Source organism: Cervus canadensis, chromosome 6, assembly GCF_019320065.1.
Source record: "Cervus canadensis isolate Bull #8, Minnesota chromosome 6, ASM1932006v1, whole genome shotgun sequence".
NCBI lineage: Eukaryota > Metazoa > Chordata > Mammalia > Artiodactyla > Cervidae > Cervus > Cervus canadensis.
This window is the reverse complement of record NC_057391.1, coordinates 48,537,860-48,561,130: the sequence shown is the minus strand read 5'-3', so window position 1 is coordinate 48,561,130 and position 23,271 is coordinate 48,537,860. Positions and strand designations below refer to the sequence as shown.

The 23,271-nt window shown below is 44.1% G+C and overlaps 1 protein-coding gene across 2 annotated transcripts in view; it reads right to left on the bottom strand.

Annotated features, from left to right (window-relative positions):
- Positions 1 to 2,353: 2,353 nt before the first annotated feature.
- Positions 2,354 to 23,271, bottom strand: part of ALDH1A2 (aldehyde dehydrogenase 1 family member A2) — a 102,517-nt gene continuing 81,599 nt past the window's right edge. For both annotated transcript variants that reach the window (XM_043471846.1, XM_043471844.1), the window contains exons 9-14: positions 16,396 to 16,498; positions 14,010 to 14,194; positions 12,447 to 12,611; positions 11,607 to 11,764; positions 11,080 to 11,154; positions 2,354 to 4,226 (exon numbers count right to left, since the gene is read on the bottom strand). In XM_043471846.1, coding sequence (XP_043327781.1) covers positions 4,154 to 4,226; positions 11,080 to 11,154; positions 11,607 to 11,764; positions 12,447 to 12,611; positions 14,010 to 14,194; positions 16,396 to 16,498 — 759 coding nt within the window. In that variant the 3' untranslated portion in view covers positions 2,354 to 4,153. The remainder of the gene's footprint in view (positions 4,227 to 11,079; positions 11,155 to 11,606; positions 11,765 to 12,446; positions 12,612 to 14,009; positions 14,195 to 16,395; positions 16,499 to 23,271) is intronic.

Here is a 23,271-nt window from a genome sequence, read left to right as displayed (position 1 = left end):
GGTGCTTTTCACTCTGCCGTGTTGCTAATAGGCTATTTCTCTGTGCAAAGTTGTCATTCTGGGTTACCTAAAGGACCTGGGAAAGGTCTACGTTACCCTTCTATAAATTGAAGTTACATGCCTGGCAAGGAGTTACAGAGAGACAGCAGAGAAAACTACCAACTCTTGGCTCTGAGTTGCCATAAGACCACAAGCTTCACGAGGGCAGTAACCAGGCCTGGTTTGCTCTGTATCCCAGGACCTGGCATAGTAAACACCTGAAGAGGGAGGGAAGGGGAGAGAATGGGAAGGATGAAGGGAGGTTAATTTCTTAGGATCACTGGCCTGCTGTGTCGGCTCTTCTCTCATTAGATTATCACAGGCGCTCAAGATGAGTCCTAGGATAGGACTTTGCATAACATGTTTTTTTCTGGTCTCATTGTGGCTGCGTTAGTTTCTCACCTTTGTTTTTTCTTACTCCTGCTTTTAATTCATGTGATTTTGTTGTTTTCATTTTTTTCTGCTATACTTTAAGCATTCTTGTGGCGGACTAAATATTTCTGGGACATTAATCCACCAAAAAAAAAAAAAAAAAAACACCTAGAAAAGCAAATGAATAGCTATACACACACATAAATGGCAGTGAACATTTCTATTTGTGCCCCCCCAACCAAGAATGCAACCCATTCAATATTAACAAATTCCAAGATTTTTTTCTCCAGCCATCTTGCTATCCTTCCTTTTCATATCTTTCCAAATTCTACTCACTCTTTAAAACCTATTTCACCAATAGTTTCCTCCCTGACCTCAGCCAGCTTGTCCAGCTCTAGAATCGTCTAACTGAAAGTGGCATGTGCTACTTTTGAGCTCTGAGGTTGGCGGGAGCCTGGGGCAGGGCAGTGCCATGAAACTCACTGGCCAACCCCCCCACCCCTTGCAATCTGACTGAATTCCAGCATGTGGTAACTGCTCTTGCCAGTCCATCTCCTACCACAAGGGCATGCCTTGGCCTCCCTCACCTCTGCTGACTCTGAAGGTTTATTGAAATTACTTTCCTACCTCAAGCCTTGTTTAAAATCCATCTCTTTCAACAACTTGTCTCTGTCTTCTTTTCTTGAGTGCCTTCCTATATTAACTACACATGCCAGTAGATTCACTGTTTGTTTTTTACTCTCTACATTATATTTTGTCCTTTAATATCTAAAATGTCATGAAAAAGAATATTATCCCTATAAATGCACTGAGGATGATTTGGAGGAAAAGGTACAATGGAAATCTCTGGGGTGAACAAGAAGACTGTAATTATGTGGTGCTGATGACGAAGGACCAATGGGTGTCTCTGTGTTGGTTTCATTAATGATCCCTGTAAATGCCATCTGTCTTTGTGTTCCTTTACATCAGGATCATTAACAGATGAGGTCTGAAGGACTTTATTCTTTGAAGAACTATTAACTTATGTCTTACCTTATTCTGGATTCCTGTTATCTGTAACCTCTACTTGGCATCTAACAAAGCACTTTTACATGACTATTCTGTGTCCATCTTGTTCTCATTTTCTTCTCAACATCTCAAAGTACTGAACACGAGGTAGACTCACAGAGAGCCTACAGCCTACATTTGAGAGTTCACCCCACGCCCGGGGATGGCATTCTCCCATGCTCAATTTGTTCCTCTGAGGAATAAGACACCAGCAGTCCGAGCAAGTAATCCCAATCCAAAGCAACATGTCTCTCCCTGCGACCCACTTCCTTTGTGTCAAAGTCATCGGTTTTCGTTTTTGTTGCACTTGTCCAGGACTTGGATGGGGAAGTGGGGTTGGAGGAGGGGATGTGCTGGTCTAAAGGGTGGAAACCACTCTCCTAAAGCACCACCCTGAGAACACATGGAAAGCAAACATACTCTGGATGGTCCTGCAGTCATCATTTACAGCTTCCTTTCTACAGCTGCAAAAATATTGTGTCAGGTTGTCAGTTTCTGACTTTGTTTTAGTTCAGTAAATAAAAATAAAGCTACTGATAAATGCCATTAGGAAATGTGAGCTCTCGTCCCATGGTCCACATTTGTGAGAACAAGGCCTGAAGATTCCTCTACACGTTAACTCTCCTGGAGGCTACTCTGAATGAAAACTGTCATTTTCTATGTTTCATGCAGGGTTGGACTGGTTTGCCACACAGAACTGTATGTATACCTAGCTTTATTTAAATAGAGTCGGAAATAAGGGCTTCATTTACCTTATGGCAAGAATACCCTCCCAGACTGCTCAATAACCAGAGCAGGCAACGTATCTGAAAAGTCCAGCTGCTGAGTCAAAGGCCTAGATGGACTCAGTATGACACGAAGACACTGATAAACATAGCCGGAAGATCCCAAGAAGTACACAATATAAATGCTTTATTGCTAGCACAGAGGTTTCTTTTTAAGTAAATTAAAAGAAATAAATCTTCATTTTCACATTCTATATTGCAGTTCAAGGTAACTAGCTGGTTAGTGGATATGTTCACGGGGGACACAGGCTATAGGAGGAGAGCATGACATTCACATGAAAGAACTCAGAAATGTGGCATCTCTCAAGGCATCCAGCCACTGTCCTTTGTCAATAACAGCAAGTAGAGATTTCTTTAAAACATCATGAGTAGACACAAGGGTTATAAATAGACAACCAGCAATGTTAGAAAGCAGAAAACCATTAAATACAGAAGGCTATATATGTGTTGCCCTTATTTCATATACTCTAGGTTAGGTTTGGTACTTTTAAATAAGTGATCTTCATCTAGGTTAGAGATGAATTGGATTCGGCAGCTGGAAAGGAAATTGACACTGCCCACGTCATGGAGCCTTCACTGGGAAGCAGCAGTGGGGTGCTCAGCTAGGAGAGGGGGAGAGGGGGCCGGCCTGTTTCACACCATGCCCCCCACCCTGCCAGGAGGCCAAGAGGCAAGAAATGTGTGTGGACAGGCCACGGGCATGACAAGTGGAGCTCTGGTGGGGCGTGGCAATCATGGCACACTGGAACACTACAAATGGAGAAGGAAGGCCTGGCCAGATCTTCCAAGGTTACCGCCGGTAGATCTAGGGCATGGGAGCCAAAAGTAACACTTGCTGCACCAGGACTAGCAGGTGGTGGGCACAGTGGACTGGGGGGGTACAAGAGGCTGCGGATTCCAACTGCAGGGAGAATTCACTTCATATGAATTGTCTGCAGAATTGGACATGGAATTATTTCTACAAGGCACCCAGCATTACCTTCTTTCCAAATTCTCAAGTCCACTCAGATCACTTTTTGGTTGATTTGAAAGACAAGCTTTGGAAAAGATCTTATCGATCTATGAAAAATAGCCCAGCCCCTGACTTATTCCAGAATAATCAAGAAGGAATTAAATGCATACATGCACATGTACACGCGCGCGCACACACACACACACACACACACACATACATCTCTCACATACACCCCCAAATCATGCAGTGAGCTCCGAGGCTGTGAACTACACAGAATGGTCTCTGGAGCTCCATCTCCTGATCTTTCACTCAAGTTATTTATGGATGTAAGAAAGCCAGACTGGATCAGAAACTTCCTAAGTTCTTTCTCCTTAGTACATCTGCAGTGTACCAGCTCCTGGCATTTTCAATCTTGTCTGGCTCTAACTAAAACCATTTCATGTTTTGCTTTGAAGAAATGGATAACATGAAATGGTAATTTGGCTGCAAAACCTTGGAAAATTGTTCCCGGCCCAAACATCTGCCCCAAATGAGCTGAGATCTCCTTGGAGGAGCAGGAGGGGAGTGTGAGCAGAGAGAGCCTGGAAGAGGGAAACGAAGACAATGGAAAGGCTACCTTTGCTCATGAGTGAGGTCCTCTGCGACAGAGGCATCAAACAGTACAGCTCCCTTACTCACCCCCTCACCCCAGAAAGACACACTGGATGTGCCCACAGGTGCTCCCCGGGCCTTTATCCCATTTCCAATATTTGGTATCATAAAGGTGATCCCTCACAGAGTGCCAAGAAACCACGCCCACTGGCTTGCATTCATTACACCCAGCGAATGGTCTACATGCTGTCATTTGAATTGTTAAATAAGAACTGAGTATTGGGGATTCCTGAGAGCTGGGCCCCACAGGGAAAGCAGAGAGGGGAGTCGTGCAGGCTGGTCTTCACCTTCCTTCTTGGCCATCTTAAGAGTTCTTCTGGGGGATCTTTACTGTTACAGTCTTAACTTCAGAGTACTCTCGCAAACCAAATTCTCCCCTGAAAAACAGAAAAGGGCAGAATCAGGCACCTGAGGCCAAAACAGTCCAACGTGGGCTTTCCCCTTCAGGAAATGGGGTAGAAACCCCATTCCTATCACTGGATACGCGGGATGTGTCTGTGCTCTCTTGGGTCTCCTGGAGAATCTAGTCCACTTCAACTGAAAGAAAACCACAAGGTTCCCAGGTAACGGTCCTTTCGGCTTGGGATTCTACATTCCTTCTCGTTAGCCCTTGGGTTTAATGTGTATGCTCAGTCGCTGAGTCGTGTCTCTTTGCAACTCCCTGGACTGCAGCCAGCCAGGATCCTCTGTCAGTGGGATTTCCCAGGCAAGAATACTGGAGTAGGTTGCCATTCCCTTCTCCAGAGGATCTACCTGACCCAGGGAACAAACCAAGGTCTCTTGCATCTCCTGCATTCTTTACCATTGAGCCACCTAGGAAAGTGGAAACAAATACCTAAAGGCCTCCTATGGAGGAGTACAAATCACCTATAATGCATTAAAAATAGAATCCTAAATAAGTACTGTCCACAGTTCTCCACCGAGTCAGGGGAAAGAGTCAAGAACTCAAAATAACTGACTGAAGAGGAACTGGGATGTGGTAGTAAGCTGTTCCCCAAGACTTGCCTTTGGTCACTTCCCCTCCTGGCTCACGGCACTCTCTGGGGTCTTGGTCATGGACCAAAGCGTCTGTATCATTGGTAAACACACACTGATGGCTACTACCATGGGGCAGCACTGTGCTGGGCGGGGTGAGAGAGAAACTACATAAGTGGTCCCAGCCTCTGAGGAGCCTGAGAGGGAGGGGTGGGTGCCAGGTCACCTGCCTAGGTGGCCACAGGAGACAAAGCCCCGCGACCACCGCTCTAAGGATGCTGGGGCAAGGACAAGCCTCCTTGACACCATGCTCCTTTTCTTCACCTCTTTTCTCAAGTTCCTTCTCATTTTACCTCTCTTTAAATGCCTCTTTTTCTTTTCTCTATTTCATTGTTGTATCAAGTATGTTCTCTTAATTTTTTTCTATAAAATACTTGAACTTTATTCTTCTCTTCTTTTTAAAGTCACTCCTCTGTGCAGCGTCTCCTCACGCTCTCAGGAGAGCGCCCTACTCCTCTGTGCTCAGAGCACCGTGTACCTGCCTCTACTGCGCTGTCTGCGCCAGGGGGCAGGGTGGGGGAGCGTGGTGGCCGCTCTGTCTCCCCCACCAGTCTGTATCTTACTGATATAGCTTTCTGTCCTCCCCCACACCTAGTGTGTGGCCCACAGCACCAGGCTCAAAGAAGGCACCTGATAACTGTGGGAATTATCTAATAACTTTCCTGGCACCACACAAGGCTCCTCATGTATTTCCAGCAGCTCCTCTGAGCACCAGGGCACCTGAGGGGTCATGCCCCCTCCCCCTCAGCCCCCAGGACATCAGAGATTGGGGCAAGCGTGCTGTCCTCTCATCTGCATTGGCCATCTTGCTCCAGGGATGAGATGAATAAACTTGGGATTGCCCCACTCGTATATGGTTCCCTCGCTGGCTCCAACCAGGCTGTCTCTTTATTACCAGCTCAGCTCTGGCTCTCACTGGACTTTTTCCTGCCCTTGGGCAATTGTGCATGTGTCTCTCCATCACGGACATCATCTGCCTCCTGTTTGAAGCATGGTTACTCCCTTCGTGTTCCCATGCTTGTGCACGCACTTGGGGCAGACCCTGAACCACTGCCCTCAGATCTCTAGCTAGGCTGTGAGAAACGTAAGAAAGCCTTCAAAGGCAGGAACTTGCATTCCAGTGTGACTGTCAGATCCCAAACTTCTGGGTTCTCAAAGCAATGGAAAACCCTGCTGGACTCGGGGTTCTCCTCTCTTGGATCCCAGGCAGCCAGCTGCTGTAAGCGTTCAGACTGCTCTGAGATGGAGGACTGGGTTCATATCTTCCACAGAAGGAAATAATGCCCATGGGCCCGGGCTGCAAGGAAAGCCAGTGAGAGGTCTTAGGACAGTGAGTGAAGCAGAACATTGGGGCAGGGGGCAGCAGACAGCAGTGCCACCTTGGCTCTCTGTTAATTGGCTGTATGACTCCAGTCACTCATCCCCATCTCCTGGTACCCAGCTGTCTTTCTGACATCAGTTCCTGAATGTTAGTATACATATCACTCACGAAGCTTGCTTAAAGTGTAGGTTCCTGACCAATCCCCTCCTAAGATTCTGTTCCAGTAGGTCTGGGGGAAAGCCCAAGAGACTGTGAGATAGGTGGTTATTGAATCCAGACTTTGAGCAATACTGCTGTAAGGTCTCAGAAAGCCTTGACATTTCAGTTCTTCAGTTATTTTGCCATCTCCTTCCGGGGTCTTTCTCCCAAATCTACTGAAATTTTTCTTAATCCAGTTAAATTCTGTGGCACAGACAGTTCACAGTAAGGAAGCAGTTCACTGCTGCACAAAAGGCAGATGCACTCTTACTGACACGCCCCAGTATCTCTACATGGTCATCTGCCCAGCAAGGTCATGGCTCAGGGCACAGGACATTGAGAAGCCTATATTCCTGCTTCTTGACCAGACTAGGTTATATTCCCAAAGATGAACCAAACTCGGTGTACATATGAGGTAAAGTAAGATGTTAAATTTTGGTATCTCTCAATCAGCCATTTTAGGAAATCACTCAGACTCATGCATAAAACAAACAAGGATTTCTGCTTAGGGTGTCTGTTTCCCTGCCCTTTCCTTTGGCTTACAGCAGCATTTCTCAGAGCAGGGTCCCTGGATCACCTGCACCAGAATTATTCCAGAAATTTGTAAAAAATGCAATCCTGGGCCCTAGCCCAGATTTACTAAATCAGAACCTCTGAGAGGGGCATCACCAGATAGGCATGCTTGGCAAGCCCCTCTCCCAGCCTGCAGGTGACTTTCCCAAGCACCCGCATACTGTACACACACACACACACACACAGACTCAGGGCATCCAAATAGCGCTTCTTGTCTTCAAAGCCTGTGTCCTTAGTTTTTAAAATGCTGAGGTTCACAGCATTTTTTATAGCTTGGGCTTTATGACCTCTTGTCTCAGGAGAGCTTAATGAGATAGGAAAAGACATGAAGACTGAAATAGATAGAACTAGCTGAATAGGCAGAACTGAGAGAAACTCAGTCAAGTCTCTGACCCTAGGAATTAAAGGCCAACGCACTAGGTGAAAAACCAATTCCAAATATTCATTGGAAGAACTGGTGCTGAAGCTGAAGCTCCAATACTTTGGCCACCTGATGTGAAGAGCCGACTCACTGGAAAAGAGCCTGATGCTGGAAAAAACTGAGGTCAGGAGGAAAAGGGGGTGACACAGGATGAGATGGTTGGATGGCATCACCAATTCAATGGACATGAGTTTGAGCATGCTCTGGGAGATAGTGAAGGACAGGGAAACCTGGCATGCTGCAGTCCATGGGGTTGCAAAGAGTTGGAGACAACTTAACGACTGAACAACAACAATCTCCAGGTTACCTGCAGAGGGCAGCCCTCTCCACAGCTCTGTAGGGGAGCGATCAGAGGCTCAGACAGCCCTCAGAAAGTGCTACCTCCCTTCTCTGTGCCTCTTAGTAGCGGGCAAGACGATGCTAGGAACCAAAGTTGCATGGAGCCTGCAGGCCTTGAGAGAAACAATTCTGTCCAGCTGGAAGGTGAAGCAGAGTTTCTGGGACTGTATTAAATAAGAAGGAAGAGTGAAGGACCAGGGCAGGGCAGGTTCTTCTATTTGAAGCATTTCCTACCACTCAGGGTCATTTAAGGAAGAGAAAACATGTTTTGGGGGCAAACAGGGACAAAGACTCATATAATTTAGACAAGACGAAGTGAGTCTCATTAAAAAGCACTGTTTCGTAATTATTTTTTAAGAGAAGGCCAAATCACTCTTTGTGCCCATGAGATGAGTAGAGAGAGAGGCCACTAGTCTGTGTGGTTCTGACACAGCTAAACTGTTCCCTGGACCTTCTTTCTAGGCAAGGGCAATGTTTCCGATAGAAAGTTCTGCACTGGACCAAGCTTGAATCCTGGTAGAAGGCTTGCCCCATGATGAGCGTCCAGGGCTAGCCTGGGATGAGAAACTGCCAACCAGCGGTTACATACGACAAGTCTATTTTATGCCCATGACACACCCTGTTAATGACCTGTAACAGTCTATGTAAGCAGCATTTCCAGAGCTAGTGATGGCCCTGACATTTCAGAGGCTGGGAGAGCACAAACAGAGGGGCAGGAAATGAAACAGGTTGCATGTATCTTGAAAAGCAGGAGCAGAAAATTAAGGCAAGTTAAGAAGAGATGAGTACATGGAGACTTTATAAAAGCTGAAGGAGTATTAATAACAAGAAATACTAATAACAACAAATGGGTTCTGGCTGTAGAGCAACTGGGAGGTCCTGAAGGCCAGGAGCAAAGGTTCAAATGAGAGCAGCTTCTCACTGGTGTCACCACAGACAGAAAGCAGGTTGATGATACTAGCTGAAATTTAGGAAAACTTGTGCCACATTTCTAAAGTAATACATTATTAAGAGAAAAATGGATTGTCTACTTGGCAGTCATTTAGTTGATCAATAATGATGATAGAAGCTCACAGTTTCTGAAGGTTTGTCAGACACCCTGATGGATATTTGGCATACTTGATTCTCACATTTAATCCTCACAGCAACCCTGTGGAGGAAGTACAGTAACAATTCCCATTTTATAGATGAGACTGAAGGTTAATGAGATTGAGTAATTTGTCCAAGGTGGCACAGGAATTAAGTAGTAGAGCCAGGGTACATATCTGAGCTGTGATTCTAGAAACTCTGCTCTTAGCCTCAAAGCTAAATCTCAAAGCTAAACTTCATTTCCATGGTTTAATGGCCCAGGAGTAGAAATTCTTAGTTACAGTATGTAAAGATGTGAATCTTTTGGGCTGGTCCTGGGTTCATTCCTCTTCTCCCTAAACACCACACATTTCTCCCATAGTGCCTTTGCTCACCCTTCCCTCACTGCCACCCTGTTTTGCCCACCAACCCTAAAAAATTATTCCTCTCTCTTCATCTACTTAAATGTTCCTCTTCTTTCAAGGCCAATTCAAATCCCTGTAAGAGGTCACATCTAAAGTTGTCCTGGACTTCTCTGGCTCACACCATCTCTATCACCCCTGAATTCCTCTTATCACTTCACAGGCTGTTCTAGAATTCTTTTGATTCTTTAAGTGTTGTGTATTTAATTTATCCAACAAAATTTGAAGTAATTCAATGAGCTGGACCTTTCCCCACAGACCAAGGATCATGATTTGCACAAAGTATATGCTGAATACTTCTTAGAAGATTAATTGTGAACTGAACATTTGTTTTAAAAAATGATATATTCAGTAATGCTGGGAAGAGTGGGCATAGAAGATATTTCCTTTTAAGAGTCACAGGATTTAGAAAACTTGGATCCAGCTCTTTTCAAAATTCAAGTTTTGGGGATGAGGGGATGTATCAGCTCAGGAAGACCCTAGCTACCATTCCTTCTTCAAAGCCATTCTAAAAATCCATCTATATATGAAACTGCAAATACAACCCCTCTAGTTTTCCTCTGCCACAGTCCCATTTTTCACATCCTTAGCATCACAAGAAGGCAGTCCAGCTCTGATCCTGACCCAGAAGAGTCCTTATTAAACCTGATACCCACACTTCCTTGGCCAGACATCACAGAAACTAAACCACCAAAATTTTGGTTCTAAGCTCAGATCTGCTATTTACTGGCTGTGTAACTTGGGCAAGCTACTTAACCACTCCAATCCTTAGTTTCTCATCTGAACCATCTATGAGATAAACATAAATGTATCTATTCCATAGAATTACTGTGAAAAGCAAATGAGGCAAAATCAGACAATGTTAGATAAGAAGGGAGAATAAAGCTACATGCAGAGCAGGCATCTGATTAATACCTATTACTGTTACTGCAAAATTCTCGTAATGGGTCATCTTCCTGTAATCTCTACCAAAACATCCTCTCTACACCAAGAATGCTGCCCTTAAAATCTCTGCTATCTTCTCAGCTCCCACATCTGCCCTCTAAAGACCTTTCAGACTGGGTTTAAAGCAACCTCTCCACTTGCATCTTCACCAAGTCCCTTCCATCCACCCCATGTCCAAGCTCTATAGCCCCAGACTAAAAAGATCCAATGGGCACTGAGCAGGTGACAATGAGTGAACTGGGTATGTGTAAAAATAACAACCACCAATGTTAAGTTCTGTGAACTGCAGAACTCACAGTTGCAACAATTCCACTATGGGAGAATGAAATAAGCAAGAAATTTAGATTTTATGGAAAGCCTCCTCTTTTTGGATGTCAGGTAAAGATTTTTAAATGTTATGAGGAAAAAAAACCAAAACATTTCTCTAGGCCAGATTTGTCCCTGAGTAGGCAGTTGGTGACCTGTTTTAAATACACCAAATTCTGTCTTGTGTCTGGACTGTTCTGTACTTGCTGTGACTTCATGCACAGGAAGTGTTCTTGCTATTCCCTCTGCCTGGAATATCTTCTCCTAAAAAAATTGAGATATTATTCCTTCTGAAACTTCATAGGCAAAATTAATTGGATTTTTTTCTCTGTACTTAACAAGATATTTAACCTACTTCTATAACAGCACCTATTACATGAGATTATTGGTGCCTGAATTTTTCTCCATTCCCCCTTAAGGTAAGGGCATTGTTGTGTTTTAGTTATCCTTGTAATGTGTGCTTTGTTTATAGACATGTGTTTTCAACATAGTGTTTGTTTAATGAATGGATGAGAGTAAGAGAATTCACTGATGTGAGTACATTCAGTGCTGCTATTTGCAACTCTATTTCTCTTTGGGCACCAGCAACTTGGGACACTTACATTTCTCTCCCATTTCCAGACATCTTGAATCCCCCAAAGGGGCTCTGGGCATTTAAGGCATTGTAACAATTGATCCTAAAAGAACAAAACATGTACTGTTAGCATGAGTTCTGTTTACACAGAAATAATCCCACTGGCATGACATTTCTTTTGCAAGTTCTATTTTTAAATTCCTTTTCCCACATGAAAATTTTATAATTTTTTCGTGTTTTTTTAAAAATTGTTATTGGAGGATAATTGCTTTACACTGTTGTATTCGTTTCTGCTGTACAACAAAATGAATCAGCTATATGTATACATATATTCCTCTTTCTTGAGTCTCCCTCCCACACTTTAGATTTTCTGATTTAGCCAATAGGAAGTGTCCCTTCTCAGGATGAAGTCTTTGGTCAGTCTCCCCCATCTTTCCAGAGTTTATGTGCTTATTTCACACAGGCTCTGAAGAATTACAAGGCCCCGCGGCCCCCGCCCCCGCCCCCGCCCCACAGCATGTGTTAGGGCCAGAACGAGACTGACCCTGATCTTACCAAACAGTCCCGGCTTGCATTGCAGAAGACACTGTGAGGGCCTTGTTGATGTCGTTAGTAAAGACAGCTGCTACAAGTCCGAAGTCTGAGTTGTTGGCTCTTTCAATAACTTCATCCATAGTCTTAAACCTCAAAATTTCCTGAACAGGGCCAAAGATCTGCGACAAAACAGATTGACCCAATGTGGATGCTTTGCCATCCTCTCACCTGTTCTCCAACTTTCAGGCAAGTGTATTCTGCCTTCGTCATTTAAGTGATGTTTAAGTTTAGCAGAACATAACTGTAAAATACCCAAACTTTCCCAGAGTAAGATTACATAAGTCTATCCTTAGAGTTTAACACCTCCACTCCCTGGCCCTGCCTGGCATCCCTTGATTTCATTGTATGTTCTAAAGCTGTGTTCTCCACAAGCCTCCAGGCACTGCTCCAGAACTGAGAGCTACTCCTCTGGGTTGCTGGTTGACCTGCAACTGGTCCTCTCCTACAAAAGTGTGATGATGCTTGGGTGCTTTCTCTTTCCTGGTTAACAGCCTAATGACCTACATCGGGGGGAACTTAACTGTTATCAATGTATTACTGAGACTAGTGATTGACTTTTACTTATTTATTTATTATTTATTCTATTGGCCAATAACAACTACAATCATAAAGTGCCATCACCTGGCCTCCATCTAGCTTGCTTGCCTTTTTGTCTAGCAAGTGGGATGTCCATAGCCATGTTTATTGCTACTGTATGATGTATATAAAGTACAAAGAACTAAACCTCTAATACTGTCTACTAGAAATGCCCTGGAAACAACCCTGGGGAAGACGTGGCTGCTCTTGAGGTCTATGAGCTACCTCCTCCTTGGCAATCCGCATGTCGTCAGTGACATTGGAAAACACTGTGGGCTCAATGAAGAATCCCTTTCGGCCCAGCCCCTTGCCTCCGCACTCAAGCTTGGCACCCTCAGCCACACCGCTCTGGATGAGCTCCAGGATCTTGTTGTACTGTTTCTTGTCAATCTGTGGAAGAAAGCACCTAATGACTCCAAGTGAAATCTCTGAAAATGGAGTAAAATACACTCAAGAAGCTCTCATTTGTGATTTTTTTTTCAGAGTTTCATAACACCTAGTCATATCACATGGAACTGCTGTTAATTAACCATATTTGACCTACAAAAAGGGAAATTTTGTATGGTTCAACCTAATACATCAAGAAATCCAATAAATGCACTGTTCTGCTGTTACTGACAAATCATAAGTACCAGTTCAAGATTTAAGCAATGTTTCTCAATGACAGAGATATTGGTCGATTGACTACTGACTTTTTACAGAAGTAAAAATTAGCCTTATAGACAAATGAATCGTGTAGCAACTTGTACTGATACTAAACAGATGAAAACAACAGAGGAGCTAACACACAGCCCCTGTACATGGTGCTACACATCAAATCCTATTGGGGTAGTGTTTTTATGGAACTACAGTTACACCATCAGAGGAAAGGATTAAGTTTAAAGAGTGAGAGCTAGTATCCTAGTCTGTAAAATAAGGTCATTCTTGCCTTCCCCCACGAGGCCCCCAAGTTACAGAGTTATTGCTCAATTGCTATTGTAAATAAAATTAAAACCTACACTCACTTAGGTTTGAACTGCTGTTAGAACTTTAGTCTTCTCTCAAATGGCCCCCAAGCTAAGGAGATGATGTCTCTTATCAGGAAAACCCATGCTCTCATGATCCAGATGAGATCTGGTCTACATATTCCTTTAAATATTCTCAGTTCAAAACTAGAATTCATCTGGAAATACACCTAGATGAGTGGGGAGGACCTGCAGAGCTCAGGATTGCAGTCTGCATGGGGTCTGTGGGCCTCCTCCTTCACCACAGTGCATGAGGCATTCAGAGTAAGAGAGAACCACATGGCAGAGGAAAAAGCAGACAGATCTTGTTCCCTACACATTTACAAGCTGCAAGTGGTTTCCCCAGAGTGGGTCAGGTTGGTGGAAAAGAAACCTTGGTAGCCGGTAAAAGGATAAATGGTTTCTGGGAAGGAGAGATACCTGCCCTCCTTGACTGTGGCACCTGTGGGGATGTCTTGAACCCAACAGTTAAGAAGTGGCTTCTAGTTAAGATCCATCTTGCCATGCCTGGATCCTTCTCTAGAGCCAAGAGACTCCAACTTACCCCCAAAGTTGATGATACCCTTAAGGCAGTCCTAATCCCTTAGTTTTTCAGAGATAAAATTTAGAAATGAAAAGAGAAGTATAAGACACAAGCAAGTAATGCCTTAATGGCTATATTTTCAGCCATGAAGACAACTGAGGAGGAAGAGTAAGGAGGATGGTGCTTCGTTGGGTTCTGTTACAGTGTCCTATTTCTGTGCTCACCAGGGATTAAGGACGGACATGTCTATGATTTCTCTACCTGGGGTCCCTGCTCGGTGGTGGGGTCAAAGGGACTCCCCACTATGCGCCTCTTGGCCCGCTCCACACTTCTTCTCACAAATTCTTCATAGATGGACTCCTCCACAAAGATTCGAGATCCTGCAGTGCAGCACTGGCCTTGGTTGAAGAACACACCCTGGTGAGCCTGCTCCACGGCATAGTCCACTACAAGAGGAAACGGCCATGTTCTCAACACCAATCTATGGGACTGCCTCCCTCCCCTCCCCAAAGAACCAGGCATAATGTCATGCTCACTGCAGAGCAGAACTGTGAGCAGCCCAGTGGAAAGCACTGGACTGAGAACACAGCTTTTCTCTAGTTCTAACCAGACCCTGACACTATTGGCTATGTTAAGCTTGGCAATCTACTCTTGGAATCCCTTTTTTCTTCTATAGAAAAGAGGAATCAGACCACATTATCTATAAAAGGAGTCTCAAACCCCAATAATCCAAGACGCTGGGCAGATAATGCAATGGTAGTAAAGCAGTGTGACAGAGACTCAGAACCCTTATGCATAGACATAGCCCAGGGTTGCCAGATTCCAAGTTTTAAGAAAAAACAGAAATCAATATTTTGTGTAATGTTTAGAAATAAACATAGCCATGGGGCTTCTTAGGTGGTGCTAGTATTAGAAAACCCACCTGCCAGCGGTGGGTTGGCATGGGTTCACTCCCTGGGTCAGGAAGATCCCCTGGAGGAGGTCATGGCAACCCACTCCAGTATTCTTGCCTGGAGAATCCCATGGACAGAGGAGCCTTGTGGGCTATGGTCCACAGGGTTGCAAAGAGTCAGACACGACTAAAGCGACTTAGCACACACAGCACAAACATAGCCATACCCTGCATGTGGCCTATGGACTGCCAACGTGCAATCCCTAATCTGTAAGACCTTGCAGTTATGCTTTTAATTAGTGTTTTGGTGAATTAAACTGTAACAGCAACAATAGTCTTTGAAGACACTAAAGTTCCTCTATATTTACATGGAACTCTATAATAGCATGTGGTAACTCATTTTCATCTCTTGTATCTTATACTTGAAAACAGTATTAATAAACCTGGTGTCTGTGTGCTTAGTCATATCTGACTCTGTGACTCTATGGACTGTAGCCCGCCAGGCTTCTCTGTCCTTGGGATTTCCCAGGCAAGAATACTGGAGTGGGTTGCCATGCCCTCCTCAAGGGATCTTCCCAACCCAGGGATCGAACCTGCATCTCCTGCGGCTCCTCCACTGCAGGCAGACTCTTTACCACTGAGTCACAAGGGAAGCAGTGTTTGCTAGTTGCTAAATGACTGACTCAGTGAATCAATCAATGTACTGTCAGTGGAGTGCCTACATTTTAATAGGAATTTAGTTATAGAATTCTGATCCCTTTGACAACTAGTATAAAGCTGAATTCTTTGCAAATTCCAAGCTAGGGCTGAAATTCAGGCAATCTTCTTTCTGTTTTCTGACATCTCTAATAGTGAAATTGAGGGAGCAGGGCTGCCTGGCAGGATGCGAAGAAGAAAAAGGATGCTTGAAAGAAGTTTTGTAATTTTATTCCCTGGGAAGTTTTCCCAAACACAAGGACCACTCCTATGCAGAGTGGACTAGAGAGCAGCCTATCAGGAGACATGGGGTTTCCTAGATTGTAGCTCCAAGCCTCTGTATAGTCTTACTGCCAAGGTGTGATCATCTCCAATTTAGGTCTATTCATACAGAACTGTGGAGAAGGGAGTGGTAACCCACTCCAGTATTGTTGCCTGGAGAATCCCATGGACAGAGGAGGCTGGCGGGCTACAGTCCATGGGGTCCCAAAGAGTCGGACATGACTAAGGGATTAACACAACACACATACAGAAGTGACCACAGTGTGTCATCAACCTCACTGAAAGCCACGGGAGAAACAGAAAGGGGAGTGGACAGCTAAACAGAGAAGAGGGTGTGGGTTTGGGACAACGTTGGCAGGGCTGGTGAACTAAAAAATTTTAATGATCTACAAATCTACCAGGCATACATGAGACGTTTCAGATTTCTTGAATCTAGGCGGAGGCTACATTTCCAGTGTTGAGAGGCTTAAACCACACTGTTCTTTCCACTATGCAACAGTGGCCAAGCCTTCACCTCTTCTATTATATTCTACAACATCACAGAATCAAAATGGCTTTATGATGTCTAGAAAACAAACTCTATCTGATTATAAGTGGTCTTTCCCAGAAGTGGAGAGAGGTTTTTCTCCTTAGAATGAAGGGTCTAGACTTTTCTCCTTGAATGCCACTTAGCTTCAAAGACCTTTCTCTGCATGTTCTGTCTAAAGTGGAGATAACAAAAGTGAGCACCACAGGGCAGTGTGCCAGGACAAGGTAGCACATATGTGGTGGACTTACAGTCAGCATCTGCAAAAATAATGTTGGGACTTTTCCCTCCAAGTTCCAGGGTTACTCGCTTCAAATTGCTTCTTCCAGCTGCTTCTTGGATAAGCTTTCCAACCTGAAAGAAAGGCAATGGAGAGAGGTTTTGCACATCTTGCAGTTGAGACCATAAAGTGGCCAGAGGCAGCTATATGCAACAGTGGGACAGGGTAGTAGTGGACCCTGCAGGGCAAAGCACCCGCTGGATACACAGGATTGGCTCCTGTGGTCACCTTGTGTAGACAAGATATGTAATTTGGGATTGTTTCATGTCTGTGCTGAAGGGAGCTGGAAGACAGCTTTAGTTTCATGATGGAAGGAGCAAGGAAAAGAGGGTTAAACCTGATTCTTAATCACTGAACGACTTCTCTAAAGACAACTGGCAAGCAATATGTAACTAGAGATTTTCCACCACTGCACTGTGGCTTTTAGCTTTGGACTCTGGCCTCTAGAAAAAAGCCAACTGGCTCCACTTGAAAGACTTTTATGAGTATAAAACAAATTCTTCATGTATCTCCAAAAATGCCAGGTATGACTTTAATCACATGGTCCAAATATATATATATATATATGTATGTATGTATGTATATACATATATATATATTGATGTCATACCTCTGCTTATGCCTAGGGCTATAGTGAAAGGATTCCAGAAAGCTGAGAACCTGTCTTTATTTGTGTAATGCCCATTAATCTAGAATCCAAGCAAGCAAGAGGTGAGTTTGAAGAAAGCATTTCCCATTGTGTAGACTCACACTGTTAACAACATTGAAAGTATCAAGATAGAAGCATGGAAGCAGCACCTAGGGCCCCCATTCAAGAAAGAATGCATTGCCTCAGTGACTAGGAATGCTGTCAGCTCATTCTGAAAAGAGCTTCCTCGCCGGAGGGGACACCGTCCCCTGGGGTCCCACGCCCACTGCCTGTCGGTGGCAGTGGTACCACCATTAGACAGCTCTGCTTCACCACACCTACGTGCTTGGCTGAGACGGTCAGGCCTACACTGCAGCTCCACCTCCCGTTTCCACGGCCCTTCAGCTGGGATGCCCAATAGCATATAACCTGCATGGCAAACTCTACCTCGGCAACTCCTCCCAGGGCACCTGGTCTGCGACAGGTGCTGCTCTACTAGAGGACAGAGGTCACTCCGTGGAAAGCACTGAGCTACCACATAGCTCTTATAGTCAGTGTGCCCTTGCTGAGATGAAAACAGTTACTCATGCCTACAATCCTACTGAAAATAACGTATTTTAAAAGTCTAGGGGAAGAGAAATACTAAATATATGTTGGACTCCTCTAGTCTCTGATTGAGACCCTGACTGATAACTCCTCAAGCACTGTAGAGCAGTTAAAAGGCCCTGGAGCCTGGATTTTTTTAAACTGATTATAACATTTAACAACTGTTTGAGCTTGGGATTTAAAAAAATCTTTTCTGAGCCTCCATTCCCTCCCCCATAAATGGAGCCATTCCCTCCTCTGTAAACACTACTTGCATCAGAACTTCAGGGCAAATAGAAGGGGAAAAAAATGGAAACAGTGACAGATTTTATTTTGTTGGGCTCCAAAATCACTGCAGATGGTGATTGCAGCCATGAATTTAAAACATACTTGCTCCTTGGAAGAAAAGCTATGACAAACCTAGAAAGCATATTAAATAGAGCAGAGACATCATCACTTTGCCAACAAAGGTCCATAGAGTCAAGCTATGGTTTTTCTAGTAGTCATGTATGAATGTGAGAGCTGGACCATGAAGAAGGCTGAACACTGAAGAATTGATGCTCTCAAATTGTGGTGCTGGAAAAGACTCTTGACAGTCCCTTGGACGGCAAGGAAATCAAACCAGTCAATCCTAAAGAAAATCAACCCTGAATATCATTGGAAGGGCTGATGCTGAAGCTGAAGATTCAATACTTTGCCCACCTGATGTGAAAAGCTGACTCACTGGAAAAAACCTTGATGCTGGGAAAGACTGAAGGCAGGAGAAGGGGACGACAGAGGATGAGATGGTTGGATGGCATCACCGACTCAATGGACATGAATGAGTCTGAGCAAACTATGCGAGATAGTGAAGGACAGGGAAGCCTGGGTGTGGGCACGAAGAGTTGGACATTACTTAGCAACTGAATAACAACAACATCCGAACTTACTTGTCCTGAGGATGCAGTGATCTAAGATCAATGGCCCTCAGAATCCAGGCTGGCACACAGTAAGTGCCCATATGAGTTACCCACATCCAGGTGCGAGAGGTCAGCCCCCACCTCGCCCCAGAAGAGAAACAGGAATGGTCTGTAAGGGTTGGGGCCTTCCAAAGCCGGTCTCCTCCCAGGGCTCCCAACTATGTATGCATATCAATTACCTTGGGAAAACACCAAGGAAACTCTCTTACATGCCACCAATCTCCAATACTGCTCATTAGCTGGATCAAATGCTTTTTATATTTTTATTGTTACTCTACCTCCTGGCAAGAATAATTTAGAAAATATACTCCCATTCTGAGGAAATCTAACCTTCGTAAAATAGGTAAAATTAAGAGTCCCTCAGATGCAGAACACTATTGCTCATTGAAGGTGTAAGAAACACTAACATCTGATCCTAAGGATTAATGCGCGGACTAGTCCATGGCCAGAATGCCCTTACCCACTTGCCTGCGTGTCTCTCTTCTACTTCCCAGGAATATGGGCTAACAAAGCCCTCATTCTCAAGCAAATGTGCTACTTCTCTTGCATGAGGGAAGTATGGGTACACAATAGAAAGGAGGATTTGGGCCTCTATGCTGGTCAGAGAACAGCAGGTGGGTGAGATTAGGACTGAAGCCTGAGAGTCCAGTAGAAGCTAACCCACACGAGGGCGATAGGGCTTGGCTCTCTCTCCCCTGAGGAATCAATATTAACTGATGGGGATTCATTTCAAAGTCCAGGAAGATAAAGAGAGAAGAGCTTTCTCAAGACAATTACTATCACTAGAAGTCATAAACATTATTATTAATTATATTCAAAAACTAGCATTTACTGAGTGGGTTTATATGAGACATTTACATGTATTCATTCATTTAGGCCTCTCAAACCCCCTACAAGGTAGGTATTATCTCATTTTAAAGAACAATAAGCTCAAGTTAGAAATCAATGGCTGTTACTAGGTTACCTAGATGGTTGCTGCAGAGCCTGCTGGGCTCTGTGCAGGCTGACTTCAGGGTCCAAGTGTGGACCACTTCCTTTCCTTCCCTTAACCTCCTTCCAGCACTCTGCCTTCCTTTACATATTTGCTGAGCACCTAACACATGCCACATACCATCAAAACCTTGTCCTTGAACTTAGAAGACAGGAGGAATATCACTTTTTACAGACACAAATAATGATCACAGTTCATCAGCTACAAAACTTATATTCTGCCTTCAGACTGACTTTTGAAAACCAAGCAAAAGGAAGCAGAAACCACGGCTTTTACACACAGGAAGACGCTGAATAAATGTTTGGCATTGGTGAAGAGAGTGCCGGCCTGCTGGCATGACATTTCTGTTAGCTCTGTTCCCTGACATTCATCAAAGTGCTCTATGGCTTGGTATCTGTTGCACTAAGAATGCTGTCCAATGATTAGTATTTTCATGGCTACAGTAACTATACAAAAATCTTGCACAGTCAATGGTCATCAAAGAAGAATACCTAAGAATAATTTTTCCTGTGTCAATGCTTTGCCAACCTTTCCTTAGAAACCAAATTTGTACTAAACAAAGCAAGGCAAATCTCAGATGAATAATGCTTTTCCTTTTCATCTTTGGAAGGAGGTCAAGTTGCAGACCAGCCTCAAGAAAGAACTGGATGTGTTACCTACGCTACAGGAGAACCACGGCCATCTAGAGTGGCTCATGACAGAATACTCTGAAAAATCCCAGTTTCTCATCAATCCCCTTCATTCAACATGTACTCCTGGTTCTCCTACTATGTGTCAAGCACAATGCTAGGTACTGCTCCTATCCACAAGGAACTCACAGCTAAGAGGATTCCCATGTAAACCTAACAGGTGTTCAATAAGTACAGAAAAATATGGGTCTGATTTAATATTAGATCTGAACAGTGGAATTATGATTGTGCAGCATTTTGTTATAATCCAGGGTCAGGCTCCTTTGAACCTCATCCAGAGAAGTGGGCTAGGATGAAACCTTCATTAATTACAGGATTGGGTATCATAAACGTTCCCATTTTACTCTGTTTCCAGGTCAGACTGTCTTTGGAGAATACATTACTACTCAGGAATTCTCCCCACAAATGGAATGAAATTAAGTGACCCTGAAGGGAGGCACTCCTCACTACGCTCAGTGGGAAAGAGACAACAGGAAGAATATGTGACTCCAAAGCAGGGAATTCTATCAGGAAAGAGTAATGTTTAAAAATAAAGAGTTCACGTGAGAACTGACTCTTACAAAATATGATACATCCTGTGCAAACCAACCTAAAATATTACTTGTCTGAATCCCATGCAAAGGTTTCTGAAGTTAAAATCTCTGGGGTAGGAAAGTCCAGGAAGAAGTGAAGTACAGACATCAAATGAAGTACAGACCTGGGATTAAGTAGCTCATGTTAGAAAAGTTCTGTGGGGATATTTATGTGCCACGCCAGTCATGTTTATACACGAACAGAAGGGAGGAACATATGATGAGCTAAATGAGGCTGCCAGGATGGACAGGCCTTCTGAGTGGTTCAAGCCAAGGCAACGGGGTGGACTTTGTAAAACTAAACCCTATTCTGATAAATAGCCAATCTGTGAGGTAAAACAGAGAAATAAACAGTTTGAGAAACTAAATCCTGTATGTGAATATGGATTAAATAGAATAAAGGCACAGAGACCAGATTTTGACAAAATTTATCATTATCTTTTTTTTTTCAAATAAGATTTTCCAATATACTTACTATACATCCTGTCCTATTTTCTGACAACCTAGCTAATTATAACCTTGACCAGGTTAATACACTACAATTTGGCCCACAGGAGTGAGAAGACCTATTTACTACAAGCTCTGGCTTGGTTTCTAACTAACCTTTGATTCGGGAAAGTCACTTCACCTCCTTGGGCCTCAGCTTCTTCATCTGACGAATGAACACACCCGCCAGGCAGTTAACCTGGCCCTTAGTGCCCCAGTAGCAGGCTTCCCCAGTGGCTCAGCAGTAAAGAATCTGCCTGCAATGCAGGAGACCCAGGTTCAATCCCTGCGTTGGGAAGATCACCTTGCAGGAGGGCATGGCAACCCACTCCAGTATTCTTGCTGGGAAAATCCCATGGACAGAGGAGCCTGGTGGGTTACAGTCCATGGGGTCCCAAAGAGTTGGACACCATTGAGCAACTGAACACATATACACATACACAGACCCAGTAAGTTGTAAGAGTTAAAAAAAGACTTAGGGGCCCTGTTCATTCTGAGGGTCTCTCTACAATTCTTTCTGGATTCTTCTTGTCTTTGAGCAGAACTCAACTTTCATAGAGGCGTCACAGATGCACCGAATGGGAAATAAGCCTGATCTTTCTCAGTTTCCCACAAAAAGTTCATTATGAAAGAGTAAGTGATCTTGTTCTATCATGCGGCGTCTTAACTTGGTGCTCCCTGCAGAGTCTCTCAGCTGTATCTGTGTCCCCTGAACAGGCAAGGGCGGGGACCTGGGGCTCGCCCACACATAATGGAACTGGGCTAACTCTCAGCTGGAATGTTGGCACAAGTCAACACTGACTCCCATCCTCATTTCGAACAGTCTTCAAGATTGATATCAGGAGTATCCCTGGAAGAGTCACAGTGTACCAGAACCATGCTCATGGCAATGCAGTAGGGTAGGAAATGCAATTTGGAGCTTTGCATGGAAAATAATTTGTTATACAAGACAAAAAAGACTATGAAAGGCTTCCCGTGCCCTCTTTATTTAAGGTTGTTGCTTCCTGAACAGATCTAAAGTCTGGTAAAATTTTTCTTTTTATTCATTAGTTAATCACCCATATTTCTAGGATGGGTTTCTTTTCAGAGATACTTCTTTTTCTTGAATAGCTAAGTACATATGTTGCAGTGAATTCCTTCTAGAGATATGCCACCTTTTTTAAGAAATGGAAAAATCTCTAGTAGAGACCTCAATAAACAAGTTGAAGATGAATGATTTTTATAATATATTTCATTTATTAAACCCCAAACAAACTGACTCTCTGGTTCTTCCCACCTCTCCTTTCTTGATGTTCATTGTGCTCTAGGTTCTGTCAGGATACAAAGAGAAATGCCCCAAATAGGTGTGTACTGTGGTGTTAGTTGCTAAGTTGTGTCTGACTCTTTTGCGACCCCATGGACTGTAACCCATGAGGCTCCTCTGTGCATGGGATTCTCCAGGCAGGAATACTGGAGTGGGTTGCCATGCCCTCCTCTAGGGGATCTTCCCAACCCAGGGACTGAACCCATGTCTCTTATGTCTCCTGCACTGGCAGGTGGGTTCTTTACCACTAGCGCCACCAATATGTGTAATTGGACATTTCTTGTCTCTTGGAAATATCCAGAAATAACAGACCAAATCAATCAGTTTGGATCTGCACCAGAAAGTAACAGGACCAAGGCATTAAAGAAGCTCCTTTAGTTAAAACAATAAAAGCAATTTCAAAACTTTGCGAAATTCAGACTGTAAAGACCAGTGCAGCCACTGGCACAAGCCCCTCTCCCCACCACCGCGCTCACCACACGCTGCTCACTCTGGCACATTACCCCCTCGTCCCTCCTGGGCTGTGACTGTGCCTCTGTCGGCCTCTCCTCTGCCTGAAACGCCTCTCCTCTCCTCTCCTCGCTTACTCAGTTTTCTGGCCCGACCTTTGCTGCCTCCTCTGAGAAGCTAGCTT